We start from the raw sequence: 15,698 nt of genomic DNA on the forward strand, positions 1-15,698 counted from the left end.
CCGTACGGACTCCGAAACACAACCCACCAATGTGTCGGAGGAAACACCATGCACCTGGCGACCGTGTCAGCGTGCACTGCTCCTGGCCTGCCACAGGAGTCACAAGGACGTCCCTGCCGGCCAAACCCTCCCCTAACCTGGACGACGCTGGGCCAATTGTGCGCCGCCCTGTGGGTCTCCCGGTCACGGCCGGCTGAGACAGAACCTGGACTCGAACCCAGGATCTCGCCAGGTGCATGGTGTTTTCTCCGACACATTGGTGCGGCTGGCTTCCGGGATTGTGTCAAGAAGCAGTGCGGCTAGGCTGGGTTGTGTTTCGGAGTCCGTACTTGTGACATATTATGTGACTTGTTAAGCACATTTTTACTCCTGAACTTATTTAGGTTTGCCATAACAAATGGGTTTAATACTTGACTCAAGACATTTCAGCTTTTCATTTGTAAACGTCATTCCACTTTGACATTATGGGGTATTGTGTGTAGGCCAGTAACACATCTCAATTTAATCCATTTAACATTCAGGCTGTAACAACAGCATAATGTGAAACAAAGTAAAGTGGTGTGAACCCTTTCTGAAGACACTGTAACATGCCGTAAAGGCAACAATAACAAAATACTGCGTTTGAAGTATTAGCACAAGGGGTAGTAAACTCTAATCTACCGTCTGATCCAATGTCCAAAGTACATCTGAATCAAGTTGAGCAGTCAGAGCAGAACTGGTCTGCTATCTGTGGCTGAGAGAGGTGACAATAGAAACCTCAAGTCCAGAGCCATGGAAGAAGAAAAGAATTTGGGGAAACCTTTGGAAGAGAGGAGAGGGGTGAGCCAATGACATTACGTTGTAATGAACAGCCCAAAATGATGTTGGATTTTTTTATGATTTAAAAAAAATATTTTTTTATTATGCTTAGTACATGGATAGTATGTTACTAAATAGGAAACATAACTACTGCATGAAAAGTGTTAGCAATAAGGTAGGAAATGTGTGGTTATTTGCAGATTATTGTGATAATTCCTACAGTGTCACATTTTTTAGGTATGACCCAGGTGCAGACAGTGTTGAAGAAACTAAAGCTTATTCTTTAAACAGGGGCAGGCAAACGACAGGTCAAGGCAGGCAAACGACAGGTCAAGACAGGCAGGGGTCAATAATCCTGAGAGGGTGTAAGGCACCAGAAGAGCAGGCAGGGTCAGGTCAGGCAGGGGTCAATAATCCAGAGTAGTGGGGCAAAGGTACAGGACGACAGGCAGGCTCAGGGCAGGCAGGAAAGGTCAAAACCGGGAAACTAGAAAAAAGGGACTATATTGTAGCAAAGACAGCAGCAAGGAAAACCGCTGGTAGGTTTGAACGAACAAAACGAACTAGCACAGACAGACAGAAAACACAGGTATAAGTACCCAGGGGATAATGAGGAAGATGGGCGACACCTGGAGGGGGGTGGAGACAAGCACAAGAACAGGTGAAACAGATCAGGGCGTAAACACGACAGTATGTTCTCCTTCTACGTGACAGAAGCTGACTGTTGTCCTGATGTTGGCTACCCTCATATCTGCCTTTGGATCATCCTTCCAGTATGGATACAACGTGGCTGTGATCAACTCTCCATCTCTGGTAATTTATACCACACTGAATTTATTTGAAGTAAAAAAAAAAAAATGAAATAATACATTAATTTCAATACAATCTATTTCCCTGAATAAACTGCACTGAAACTTCACATTTCTACCTATTGTATTTGGGCTAAATTGAATTGAATTGTTGTGTTCAAACGTAATCTATTTTTGTAAAAAAAAAGAGTTATTTTGACCTTAATGGGACTTCCTGTATAAATACAAGTTAAATACAATAAAATGTGTCTTTGTCCAGTTCATACAGCAGTTCTACAACACTACCTACGTGGAACGTTATGGCCGACCTATGGAGGACAGCTTCCTCACCCTCCTGTGGTCCCTGTCTGTCTCCATGTATCCCCTGGGAGGGTTATTTGGCTCACTGATGGTAGCCCCGCTCGTCAACAAACTAGGAAGGTAATGACTGGTTATTAAAGATGTATTAACTGTCTATACACCCAATAAGTATCCGTTTATAAACTAAAATACAACTGGAATAGGCTTGTAAATGATCTATTGAAATTCAGAAAACAGACATACTATAGCTAGCTTTGATCATCATGAAATACTATTTTTTGTTTATCGCTAATGAAAATTTGTCTGACAGGAAAGGCACCCTCCTCTTCAATAACATCTTCTCTGTTGTTCCTGCTGTGATGATGGGAGTGAGCGAAATCGCTAAGTCATATGAGATCATCATCGTGGCTAGGGTTATAGTGGGGATCTGCGCAGGTCAGCAAAAAAACTCTATCACACTAATTTTGATCACATTTAATGGACAGAAAAGTTTGTATGTCTTATCTCATTTAATATTTTCTTATCTTTCCAACTTTTATTCAAGAACAACATATACAGTGAGGGAAAAAAGTATTTGATCCCCTGCTGATTTTGTACGTTTGCTTGGCGATGGTCTTGTAGCCCATTCCAGCCTTGTGTAGGTCTACAATCTTGTCCCTGACATCCTTGGAGAGCTCTTTGGTCTTGGCCAAGGTGGAGAGTTTGGAATCTGATTGATTAATTGCTTCTGTGGACAGGTGTCTTTTATACAGGTAACAAACTGAGATTAGGAGCACTCCCTTTAAGAGTGTGCTCCTAATCTCAGCTCGTTACCTGTATAAAAGACACCTGGGAGCCAGAAATCTTTCTGATTGAGAGGGGGTCAAATACTTATTTCCCTCATTAAAATGTAAATCAATTCATAACATTTTTGACATGAGTTTTTCTGGAGTTTTTTATTGTTATTCTGTCTCTCACTGTTCAAATAACCCTACCATTAAAATTATAGACGGATCATTTCTTTATCAGTGGGCAAACGTACAAAATCAGCAGGGGATCAAATATTTTTTTCCCTCACTGCACTTCGAATTCGTAGCTATATGTATATGAACTGTGTCAGTTTCTGATTAAACTTGATTAATAACGGCAATCTTCCAAGGCTCCCGAGTGGCGCAGCTGTCTAAGGCACTGCATCTCAGTGCTAGATGCGTCACTCCAGACCCTGGTTCGATCTCAGGCTGTATCACAACTGGCAGTGATTGGGAGTCCCATAGGGCGGTGCACAATTGTCTGGGTTAGGAGAGTGTTTGGCCGGGGTAGGCCGTCATTGTAAAATAAGAATTTGTTCTTAACTGACTTTCCTAGTTAAATAAAAACAATTACCTTATTTATTGATCAATCAGGTGCTAATTGAAAATGGAGCCTGTAGCCTGATGCATTCTCTGTCGTCACCCTTCCTCTAGGTCTTTCGTCCAACGTGGTGCCTATGTACCTGGGTGAACTCTCTCCTAAGAACCTGAGAGGAGCGATCGGCGTCGTGCCTCAACTCTTCATCACCATCGGAATCCTCAGTGCACAGGTGTTAGGCATCAGGAGCATTCTGGGAAACAACACAGGTAGGGCACCCTCGAGCAGATGTTCCACAAAATGTTCTGGTACACAACGCCACATTGATATCAGGGAATTCTGGGGGACCGCGACTAATTGAAAAGTTGCGTTTTTAATGTCACACAGGCCTACCCAACACCACCCAACCCAACCTCAAGTTTGGAAACCGCCGGCCTAGAGGTTAGAGAGGTTGACCTGTAGCTGGAGAGTTTGTGGCTCAATAAGGTGTGTGTGTCCTGTCCTCTCCCCAGGCTGGCCTCTCATGCTGGGTCTAACAGGTATCCCTGCCCTGGTAGAGCTGTTGCTGCTGCCATTCTTCCCAGAGAGCCCCAGGTACATGCTGATCCAGAAAGGAGACGACAAGACCGCCCGTAGAGGTAACACACCTGATATTTAATTTCAAGACCTGTGCCATTTTCACAGACAGAGAGAGAGAGAGAGAGAGAGAGATAGAAGCGGCAGGTAGCGTTGGGCCAGTTACCAAAATGTCGCTGATTGGAATCCCCAAGTCGACTAGGTGAAAGATCTGCCAATTTGTCCTTGAGCAAGGCACGGGGGGTAGATAATCCCTCGCTTGGTTGGTTGATTGACTGACTGATTGATGAGGAGGTTGTGCGTTCCTCTCCCTCAGCGCTGCAGCGTCTACGAGGCTCAGAGGATGTGGACAGAGAGATGGATGAGATGAGACTTGAGCACCAATCAGAACAAGCCGAGGGCCGCCTGTCCGTCCTCAACCTCCTGTCCCTCCGCTCCCTGCGCTGGCAGCTCATCTCCATCGTAGCCATGAACATGGGTCAACAGCTGTCTGGGATTAACGCGGTAAAACATGTGTATGAGACCAGAAGACCGGAGCTAATGGCTTTAGATCAGCAGGTTAACACAGTCAAATGTGTACGAACATGAGCAGCTGTCTGGGGATCAATGAGGTAAGGTGTAACCATAGAGATGTACAGAGAACTCTAGTGGCCAAAAGCCTGTTTAAGCATTGGCAGGGCCATTCAGGACTTTCCCCATTTTGAAGTAGTCAATTGGGTGGGACAGCCTATGGTTTAAGGATCACATAATTCCATCCAGGGCATCAGGAGGGATCAGCCAATTAATTATACTTGTGAGAAAACATTCCATAACTGCAGGTGGCAGTAAATAACCAACTTTGGCTTTATACCTGTTCAAACTACACCCTCCAGATGACAGTATGCACCCTTTCAGTTTGTTTACCAACTCATAGAAGTAGAAGAAGAAAATGAACTACTTCAAAATGGAGATGGCCTCAATGGCGCTGCCTGCGCTCTCACTGTCCCTAATGGGACAGATACAACGATGCAATCTCTATACGTCTCTGTGTGTAACCAACCGGGACTCAAACCCAGGTTTCCTGAGTACTACAAGACAGTGTTATCCCGCTGAGCTTAATGCTAAGGTAAGCTACCGCAAGGGAGCTAACGCAAGTCTTCAGGTCTGGGACAAGTTTATTCCTCACACAAGCTTGGTCCCCTGAACCATCTGCGTTACAGATCCACTAATGTTGATTCTACACTGAATATTATATGGATCGGATGACCCTCTAGTGGGAGAAATCATTATTTTGGCTAGGGTTGCAAAATTCCGGTAACTTTCCCAAAAGTCACAGGTTATCCATAAATCCTGGATGGAAGATTCCCTGAATTGGGAGGGAATCAGCCAGGAATCCGGAATCCTCCAACCAGGATTTTTGGAAAACCTGTGAATTTTAAAGTTCTCAGAACCCTAATTTTGACATGAAATGATCTGAAACTAGAACCCTGTCTCTCCTCCTCTCCTCAGATATACTACTATGCTGACAGTATCTACAGCTCAGCGGGAGTCAAGGAGAGTAACATCCAATACGTCACAGTTGGAACTGGGGCTGTCAACGTCTTCATGACTATCACTGCGGTACGGAATAGCCTGATCTGATTGGCCAAAAGACTAATTAGTGGGAAAATATCAGAATTGGGCTTCCTGTGTAATGCAGCCATCGACTCACAAGAAAATGCTTCCAGTTTTCAGGAGTCACCTTCGACCTTTCCTTCATGTTTGTGAGTGTGGTTCAACAGGTGTTCATTGTGGAGGCCGCAGGCAGGAGGCTGCTTCTCCTCATTGGGTTTGGGATCTGCTGTGTGTCCTGTGCTCTCCTCACTGTGGCACTCACCTTCCAGGTAAGCTACACTGCATCCAAATCACACCCGTTTCCCTTCATAGTGCCCTACTTTGGACTAAAGCCATTGGGTCTGGTCCAAAGTAGTGCACACTATGATCAATAGTAGTGCACTAGGCATATATAGTAAATCTGGTGTCGTTAGAGACATACTACAACAGCTGCAACTCCCATAACACCAGCCAAACACTACAACAGCCAAACACTACAAGCTATAACTACAATTCCCATAACACCAGCCAAACACTACAAGCTAGAACTACAACTCCCATAACACCAGCCAAACACTACAACAGCCAAACGCTACAAGCTATAACTACAACTCCCATAACACCAGCCAAACACTACAACAGCCTAACACTACAAGCTATAACTACAACTCCCATAACACCAGCCAAACACTACAAGCTAGAACTACAACTCCCATAACACCAGCCAAACACTACAACAGCCAAACACTACAAGCTATAACTACAACTCCCATAACACCAGCCAAACACTACAAGCTAAAACTCCAACTCAATATCCCCTAAAGCCTTTAGTGTGAATGCTTTATTGCACCTGCAGTGAATACTGGTAACGTGATACTTAGTTTACAGAATTATAGTCCCATAAATCAGATATCCACCAGTTGGCACAGGACCAGACTGAGCTGAGGGCCTAAGACTTCAACCCTGGGATCAGTGGTGGAGGGGATCTACTGTGGCTGGGATCAGTGGTGGAGGGGATCTACTAGAGTTGGGATCAGTGGTGGAGGGGATCTACTGGGGATGGGATCAGTGGTGGAGGGAATCTACTAAAGTTGGGATCAGTGGTGGAGGGGATCTACTGGAGATGGGATCAGTGGTGGAGGGATCTACTAAAGTTGGGATCAGTGGTGGAGGGGATCTACTAAAGTTGGGATCAGTGGTGGAGGGGATCTACTAAAGTTGGGATCAGTGGTGGAGGGGATCTACTAAAGTTGGGATCAGTGGTGGAGGGGATCTACTGGGGATGGGATCAGTGGTGGAGGGGATCTACTAGAGTTGGGATCAGTGGTAGAAGGATTCTACTGGGGATGGGATCAGTGGTGGAGGGGATCTACTAGAGTTGGGATCAGTGGTGGAGGGGATCTACTAGAGTTGGGGTCAGTGGTGGAGGGGATCTACTGGGGATGGGATCAGTGGTGGAGGGGATCTACTGGAGATGGGATCAGTGGTGGAGGGATCTACTAAAGTTGGGAACAGTGGTGGAGGGATCTACTGGGGATGGGATCAGTGGTGGAGGGAATCTACTAAAGTTGGGAACAGTGGTGGAGGGGATCTACTGGGGATGGGATCAGTGGTGGAGGGAATCTACTAAAGTTGGGATCAGTGGTGGAGGGGATCTACTAAAATTGGGATCAGTGGTGGAGGGGATCTACTAAAGTTGGGATCAGTGGTGGAGGGGATCTACTAAAGTTGGGATCAGTGGTGGAGGGAATCTACTGGGGATGGGATCAGTGGTGGAGGGAATCTACTAAAGTTGGGATCAGTGGTGGAGGGGATCTACTAGAGTTGGGATCAGTGGTGGAGGGGATCTACTAAAGTTGGGATCAGTGGTGGAGGGGATCTACTAGAGTTGGGGTCAGTGGTGGAGGGGATCTACTGGGGATGGGATCAGTGGTGGAGGGAATCTACTAAAGTTGGGATCAGTGGTGGAGGGGATCTACTAAAGTTGGGATCAGTGGTGGAGGGGATCTACTGGGGATGGGATCAGTGGTGGAGGGGATCTACTGGAGATGGGATCAGTGGTGGAGGGGATCTACTAGAGTTGGGATCAGTGGTGGAGGGGATCTACTAAAGTTGGGATCAGTGGTGGAAGGGATCTACTAAAGTTGGGATCAGTGGTGGAAGGGATCTACTAACGTTGGGATCAGTGGCGGAGGGGATCTACTGGGGATGGGATTTAAAGAGAAATATAGAGAGATATAGAGAGATATGTAAAGTTATAGAGAGTTATAGAGAGATATATAGAGATATATAGAGATATATAGAGATATAGAGAGTTATAGAGAGATATATAGAGATATATAGATATATAGAGAGATATAGAGAGTTATAGAGAGATATAGAGAGTTATAGAGAGTTATAGAGAGATATAGAGAGTTATAGAGAGATATAGAGATATAGAGAGATATAGAGAGTTATAGAGATATAGAGAGATATAGAGAGTTATAGAGAGATATAGAGAGTTATAGAGAGAACGAGGAAGTGAACAGCTGTAAATACAGCTGGTTTATGATAACAGCCCCAGTTTTGTTGACACACAGGAGAGTACGGAGTGGATGCCCTACGTCAGCATCGCCTGCGTCATCGTCTATGTTGTTGGACACGCCGTCGGACCCAGTAAGTCAACCTCATCTGTGGTCAGACACTGTAATGGTTTGAGTATTTCAATGCCTTTTAAACATGCGATATGCAGTATAATAACGTGTCAAAAACATGTAATTACATAATGTCAGGTTCTGGTGTATATAGAATACATATCATCTATACTTTAGCATTAGCTGGTGTATATAGAATACATACCATATATACTGTAGCATTAGCTGGTGCATATAGAATACATACCATATATACTGTAGCATTAGTTGGTGTATATAGAATACATATCATCTATACTGTAACATTAGTCATAGACCACGTGTCAGTTCCCATAAGTCCTATTCCCAGTGAGTGCAGAGATGATGTTGTTCAAACATAGACCTGTCATTAGCCTCTAACGCAGACATCTCACTAGTCTCTAACGCAGACCTGTCACTAGTCTCTAACGCAGACATCTCACTAGTCTCTAACGCAGACATCTCACTAGTCTCTAACGCAGACATCTCACTAGTCTCTAATGCAGACCTGTCACTAGTCTCTAACGCAGACCTGTCATTAGTCTCTAACGCAGACATCTCACTAGTCTCTAACGCAGACTTGTCACTAGTCTCTAACGCAGACATCTCACTAGTCTCTAACGCAGACATCTCACTAGTCTCTAACGCAGACATCTCACTAGTCTCTAACGCAGACATCTCACTAGGCTCTAACGCAGACATCTCACTAGTCTCTAACGCAGACATCTCACTAGTCTCTAACGTAGACCTGTCACTAGTCTCTAACGTAGACCTGTCACTAGTCTCTAACGTAGACCTGTCACTAGTCTCTAATGCAGACATGTCACTAGTCTCTAACGCAGACATCTCACTAGTCTCTAACGTAGACCTGTCACTAGTCTCTAACGCAGACATCTCACTAGTCTCTAACGTAGACATCTCACTAGTCTCTAACGCAGACATGTCACTAGTCTCTAACGTAGACCTCTCACTAGTCTCTAACGCAGACATGCCACTAGTCTCTAACGCAGACATCTCACTAGTCTCTAACGCAGACATGTCACTAGTCTCTAATGTAGACATCTTACTAGTCTCTAACGTAGTCTCTCACTAGTCTCTAACGTAGACCTCTCACTAGTCTCGGAATCCTGACCCTAGGCAACAGCAGGGACTATGGTCTGTTTCCTCTTTACAAATAACGAGGCAGACATGCCAGAGCATTGTGATTGGAAACCAAAGTTTGCAGGCAAAACCTTTGCATTAGTTTTATTGAAGGTAGTTGATGCAGACTAGCCACTTCAGAAATACACCCATTAAAAATAACCTCCCTAATCTCTATCTTGCTAGCTACTGTTTTGTGTTTATGGGGTATGAAGAAGCGGATAAGGCAGTGACGTACTTCCTCTATGCCAAACTGACGTTCTGTTTCGTACAGACGTGTTAAGCCGGAACATTGCAACATTGTGGGAGGCAATCCGGATGTCTAACCTCTGACCTCTGTCCCAAGGTACTATTCCCTACGTGGTGACCACAGAGATGTTCCGCCAGTCATCCAGACCAGCAGCCTTCATGGTGGCAGGGTCGATCCACTGGCTGTCCAACTTCACTGTGGGACTGGTGTTCCCCTTCATGGAGGTCAGTGTTCCAAGCAGGAAAGAAGCCATTTTGATGTCAACAAAGAGAGATTCTGGATATATTGTTCATAGTAAAACAAGCCATTTTGATGTCCACAAGAATCTCAGTAGTGTTTTCGGACTATTTGTATTTATTATGGATCCCCAGCAGCTGCTGTCTCTTCCTGACGTCCAGTAAAAATTAAGGCAGTAATATACATTATAATACAATATTTAAACATTCAAATACGTTTTACAACAGATTTCACAATACATTAAGTGTGTTCCCTCAGGCCACTACTCTACTACTACACACTATCCAGGTGTGCGTGTGTGTATCATGTGTATGTTATGTCAATACATACAGGAGTCAACCTCTATTGTTTCACCGAGTCGTGGCTGAACGACGACATTAATAACATACAGCTGGTGGGTTATACACTCTATCGGCAGGATAGAACAGCAGCCTCTGGTAAGACACGGGGCGGGGACCTATGTATATTTGTAAACAACAGCTGGTTGTTCTCATGATAAGCTGTAGACCACACTATCTACCTAGAGAGTTTTCATCTGTATTTTTCGTATCTGTCTACATACCACCACAGACCGATGCTGGCACTAAAACCGCACTCAATGAGCTGTATACCGCCATAAGCAGAGAGAGGCAGCGCTCCTAGTGGCTGGGGACTTAAATGCAGGGAAACTTAAATCAGTTTTACCTCAATTCTATCAACATGCTAAATGTGCAACCAGAGGGAAAAAAATTCTAGGCCACCTTTACTCCACACACCGAGATGCATGCAAAGCTCTCCCTCGCCCTCCATTTGGCAAATCTGACCATAATTCTATCCTCTTGATTCCTGTTTGCAAGGTAAAATTAAAGCAGGAAGCACCAGTGACTCGGTCTATAAAAAAGTGGTCAGATTAAGCAGATGCTACAGAAATGTTTTGCTTGCACAGACTGGAATATGTTTCGGGTTTCTTCCGAGGGCATTCAGTCACTGGCTTCATCAATAAGTGCATTGATGACGTCGTCCCCACAGTGATCGTACGTACATACCCCAACCAGAAGCCATGGATTACAGGCAACATTCGCACTGAGCTAAAGGGTAGAGCTGCCGCTTTCAAGGACTCTAACCCGGAAGCTTATAAGAAATCTCGCTATGCCCTCCGGTGAACCATCAAACAAGCAAGGCGTCAATACGGGACTAAGATCGAATCGTAGTACACCGGCTCCAATGCTCGTCGGATGTGGCAGGGCCTGCAAACTATTACAGAATACAAAGGGAAGCACAGCTGAGAGCTGCCCAGTGACACAAGCCTACCAGATGAGCTAAATAACTTCTATGCTTGCTTCGAGGCAAGTAACACTGAAACATGCAATGAGAGCATCAGCTGTTCCGGACGACTGTGTGGATCACACTCTCCACAGCCGATGTGAGTAAGACCTTTAAACAGGTCAACATTCACAAGACGGATTACCAGGACGTGTACTCCGAGCATGCGCTGTCTTTACTGACATTTTCAACCTCTCCCTGTTTGAGTCTGTAAAACCAACATGTTTCAAGCAGACCACCATAGTCCCTGTGCCCAAGAACACACCGACCCGTAGCACTCACGTCTGTAGCCATGAAATGCTTTGAAAGGCTGGTCATATCTCACATCAACACCATTATCCCAGAAACCCTAGACCCACTCCAATTTGCATACCGCCCCAACAGATCCACAGATGATGCAATCTCTATTGCTCTCCACACTGCCCCTTTCACACCTGGACAAAAGGAACACCCATGTGAGAATGCTATTCGTTGACTACAGCTCAGGGTTCAACACCATAGTGCCCTCAAAGCTCATCACTAAGCTAAGCTAAGTGTTGCAGTGATTACACACTCTGTAGTAGTTGACGTGTATAGTTTTTAGTCATCCACATACATAGACACACAGGCTTTACTTAGAGTCAGTTGTCATGACGTTGCCCTGTTGGGTGAGGTTTATGAGCCCGATAAATACCTTTCCCCCTTTTCTCTCCACTCTACAGAATGGACTCTTGGAAAGCTCTTTGTTAACATAGAGAGAGTATGTTAACATCAAAAGGTTGGGGAAAGGTACAATATTTCTGTAATCCAACCAGTTGAAAATATCCGTTGGTACTTAAAGAATATGATGTCAGATCAGTTGTCGTCTGAGACATTATTACTGATAGGATGACATAAACTGTATCTTGGAAAGTCTACACATTCTAGTTATCAGATTCACATGGAATTGTTGTGCAATTTCAATGTTTAAATATGAAACTATTTGTGAAAAGATTAAATGTAATTTTAGCTTCTAAATGAGAGAATTGTTTTCATAAGTAAACTATGCTCACTCAGTGGCCCCGCCCAAGCGAACAGACATTGGTTGAGAACTATGAAACACGTTCTTCTCTCGCCCAATACAAAAGCCCGTTGACGGAAGTCAACCTCATGTTCCTGACGATGTGAACATCGTCGGGAACCTATCTCTACCTACCTACCTATGTTCGTCTCCAGAGAGACCCGAGCACCAATAGTTTCACCATGGGTACAGTACCGTAGAGTATATTCGTTATGTCCAGGAGTTGTGTGTGTGTGTGAGACCTGAATGTCTTTCTCTTTCTGTCTGTGTTTCTATATATCTATCCCTGCCCTCCAGAGTGGCCTGGGCTCCTACAGTTTCATCATCTTCTGCTTCATCTGCTTGGCGACTCTGTTCTACATCTGGCTGGTCGTCCCGGAGACCAAGAACAAGACTTTCCTGGAGATCAGCCAGATGTTCGCTCACAGGAACCAGGTGGACATACAGGTTGGAAATGCTCCGTTGAAACCAGAGACCGGAGACGGCAGGGAAGATGATGCATTCAAGGTCACCGCCTTCTGAGGAGGAGGATTAAGGCCATTTAATTAAGGACTCTGTTTGAGAGAAGAACAGGAGAAGAACAAGAACAGGTTGTTCTATTTGAATGTTGACAGACTGGACTGGATCCACTTGGTGTAATCTGTATTTATTAAATTATACGGCCAATACAGACGTTATTATGTCAATACCAAATCATTTCTGGGTAACAGAAATCAGCAATGAATCCCTTTGAAAGCGGCCTGTGTCAAAGTTGACTACAAAGTGTAAACAGTATAATTTTGGTCATAAAGTCAGTCTCGTCTAAAACGGAGTTTGGAACATCTGTGCATCACAACAGGAACATTAAGGTTGGGTTTTGATTTGACGATGTCCATTTGCCCAGTAACATGTGGTGAACAGCTGCGGTGATTTCTCTCTATCCAATAGCATAGACAATGAGACAGACCTGCCCAGCAGCTCCGACTTTGTTTACAAAAGACAACATGTCTCAGAGAAATACTGCACCAAACACCTTAGATGTAAAATTGCGCAACTAAAACAAGAAATCTGTAACACATTTTTACGTTTTGCCGAGGATGTTTTAGTTGCGCAATTTTACATCTAACGAAGGTGTTTGGTGCAGTATTTCTCTGTGACATGTCTTTTGTAAACAAAGTCGGAGCTGCTGGGCAGGTCTGTCTCATTGTCTATGCTATTGGATAGTGAGAAGTCATCGCAGTTGTTCACCACATGTTACTGGGCAAATGGACATCGTCAAATCAAAACCCAACCTTAATGTTCCTGTTGTGATGCACAGATGTTCCAAACTCCGTTTTAGACGAGACTGACGTTATGACCAAAATTATCCTGTTTAAAGGCCTGTTACCCAGAAATGATTTGGTATTGACATAACGTCTGTATTGGGCGTATAATTTAATAAATACAGATTACACCAAGTGGTCACAGTTCAGTTATCTTAGTTTCACTCTGAAGATTTTGAGGAAGTGAAATAGGCTTCCTACAGTATCTGATGAGGGACAAACATAATTAACCAAACGCAGAATCGGTCAGGAAACACACCTCTAAGACTATAAAGTAGTGCACTGGGCCTTTATTAGTCCTTATTTAGCAGACCGATAGTCTGTAGACCTGTTTACACCCCTGTAAGGCCCTTACTGTAATAGTTTTCCATTAAAAATTGACATAAATTGCTTTTTAGCAACAACAACAAAAACTATTTTTCAAGGAAGAATTTTGCTAAGATTGTCTGAGAGGTCTGAGCGAAGGAAAACTTTTTTAAAAAACGAGCGTTATTGGCAGGCAAGCCAAAACTCACGCCCGTATGCAAACAAGCTGATTAGAAGGTACTGTGAAGATTATATTTTCAACCAGTAACTATCAGGAAATAACACTGATAAAAACATATATATATATATATATTTTTTTTTAAATCAAGAAACAGTGTTTCATCAGCTGTTGTACAATATGATACAGAACACAGAAAGAAAAACAGAAGTTTCACTGTACTGGGCTTTTAAATAATGTTTTTTAAAATATTTTTTTTAAATGTTCTTTCTATGGCGATGTCTGTCTTGATGACTGTCTGTTTTATAGTTCACTGGTTCTGTAGCCTGTCTAACGACACATGGCTGTTATAGTTGATGAAATAAACATACAAGATGCTTTAATATAGAACTTTATTGAGGATAAAAAGATATGAATACGATAGATGGCTGATGCTCTGACGCCACACAAACGTTCAGAGATCTTCTGTGTTTTACTTCACTTATACAATAAACATTGTCATTACTAAACCTGATACCCATGTCTCAAACAGATGAGTTATCCTTCCTACCCAATAGTCATCAGCAGTAAAGGATAGATTTGATATATTGACTGGACATAATCACAGACCGAACAGCACTACATTGTGTTAGTAGTGGGAATCCTCTGCTCTGTGAGAACAGGGTCATGTTCAGTAGAGACAAAACGTTTTGAAACGGCATGGAACACGATGGTACTGCACTTCCTGAACTTGTCCAATAAGAACAGATTTTTTTTTAATTATATTGCCGTTGCAAAACGTTTTGTTACGTTGGGCCCTACTGAACACCACCCAGGTTTCCCTGTGCTTCAGCTGTCCGCTCACCTCAGGGACACCTGTAGTCTGTCTCCAGCTGCACCCCCCCCACCCCTCCCCTCAGGGACACCTGTAGTCTGTCTCCAGCTGCACCCCCCCCACCCCTCCCCTCAGGGACACCTGTAGTCTGTCTCCAGCTGCACCCCACCCCTCCCCTCAGGGACACCTGTAGTCTGTCTCCAGCTGCACCCCCCACCCCTCACCTCAGGGACACCTGTAGTCTGTCTCCAGCTGCACCCCCCCCCCCCTCCACCCCTCCCCTCAGTGACACCTGTAGTCTGGCTCCAGCTGCACCCCACCCCTCCCCTCAGGGACACCTGTAGTCTGTCTCCAGCTGCACCCCCCCCTCCACCCCTCCCATCAGTGACACCTGTACTCTGTCTCCAGCTGCACCCCCCCCCCACCCCTCCCCTCAGTGACACCTGTAGTCTGTCTCCAGCTGCACTCCCCCATAGAGACTCATAGGAGTGACCCCCCAGCTGAGCACGTTCCCCCTGGGAGAGGTGGTGTTCTCACAGGACATCTGTTCCTGGATCTCAGACGAGCTCAAAACGTAGTCCCACAAGTTGACATCTGTCATCTGACCCACGAAGGCGTCCATGTCAGAGATCCCCAGGAAGCCGTCCTGGTCCTTCCCCAGGATGAAGACCCCTGCTGGGCTGACTGTGTATCCCCTCCGGAGGTACTGCTCCTCCCCCACCAGCCCGTTGATCCACAGCTCAACCCCCCCGGAGTGCGACGACCAGGTGACGCAGTAGTTGACCCAGTCACGGGAGTGGAAGTTGTGGGGCAGGTTGACAAACTCGTTGCCGATCCACAGACCCACCTCGATGGATCACATGAAAAATAGAAATAAGACTGTTGATGACTTTTCCATCCCTCGCCCAGACCCCCCCTCCCGACTCGCCGACTCCCCTCCCTCCCTGACCCCCTCCATGACTCCCCTCCCTCCATGACTCCCCTCCCTCCCTGACCCCCTCCATGACTCCCCTCCCTCCATGACTCCCCTCCCTCCCTGACCCCCTCCATGACTCCCCTCCCTCCATGACTCCCCTCCCTCCCTGACCCCCTCCATGAC

The 15,698-nt window shown here is 45.1% G+C and overlaps 2 protein-coding genes across 3 annotated transcripts in view; one reads left to right on the forward strand and one right to left on the reverse strand.

Annotated features, from left to right (window-relative positions):
• Positions 1-709: 709 nt before the first annotated feature.
• On the forward strand, positions 710-12,658 carry slc2a5 (solute carrier family 2 member 5). 2 transcript variants are annotated; one of them, XM_029718377.1, is made up of 12 exons: positions 710-819; positions 1,513-1,611; positions 1,867-2,027; positions 2,218-2,342; positions 3,350-3,502; positions 3,746-3,871; positions 4,126-4,313; positions 5,298-5,408; positions 5,570-5,671; positions 7,961-8,036; positions 9,519-9,646; positions 12,298-12,658. In XM_029718377.1, the coding sequence occupies exons 1-12, from the start codon at positions 772-774 to the stop codon at positions 12,520-12,522; spliced, it is 1,542 nt and encodes a 513-aa protein (XP_029574237.1). In that variant the 5' UTR covers positions 710-771; the 3' UTR covers positions 12,523-12,658. The 2 variants fall into 2 exon arrangements, with proteins under 2 accessions (XP_029574237.1, XP_029574238.1); XM_029718378.1 differs by lacking the exons at positions 710-819; positions 1,513-1,611; positions 1,867-2,027; positions 2,218-2,342 and adding an exon at positions 3,182-3,202.
• Positions 12,659-15,005: 2,347 nt separating this feature from the next.
• Positions 15,006-15,698, reverse strand: part of ca6 (carbonic anhydrase VI) — a 12,932-nt gene continuing 12,239 nt past the window's right edge. Inside the window, exon 11 of the mRNA XM_029718379.1 lies at positions 15,006-15,446. Within this exon, the coding sequence (XP_029574239.1) occupies positions 15,033-15,446 (414 nt within the window). The 3' untranslated portion in view covers positions 15,006-15,032. The remainder of the gene's footprint in view (positions 15,447-15,698) is intronic.

This window comes from Salmo trutta, chromosome 28 (genome assembly GCF_901001165.1).
Source record: "Salmo trutta chromosome 28, fSalTru1.1, whole genome shotgun sequence".
In the NCBI taxonomy this organism is placed as follows: domain Eukaryota; kingdom Metazoa; phylum Chordata; class Actinopteri; order Salmoniformes; family Salmonidae; genus Salmo; species Salmo trutta.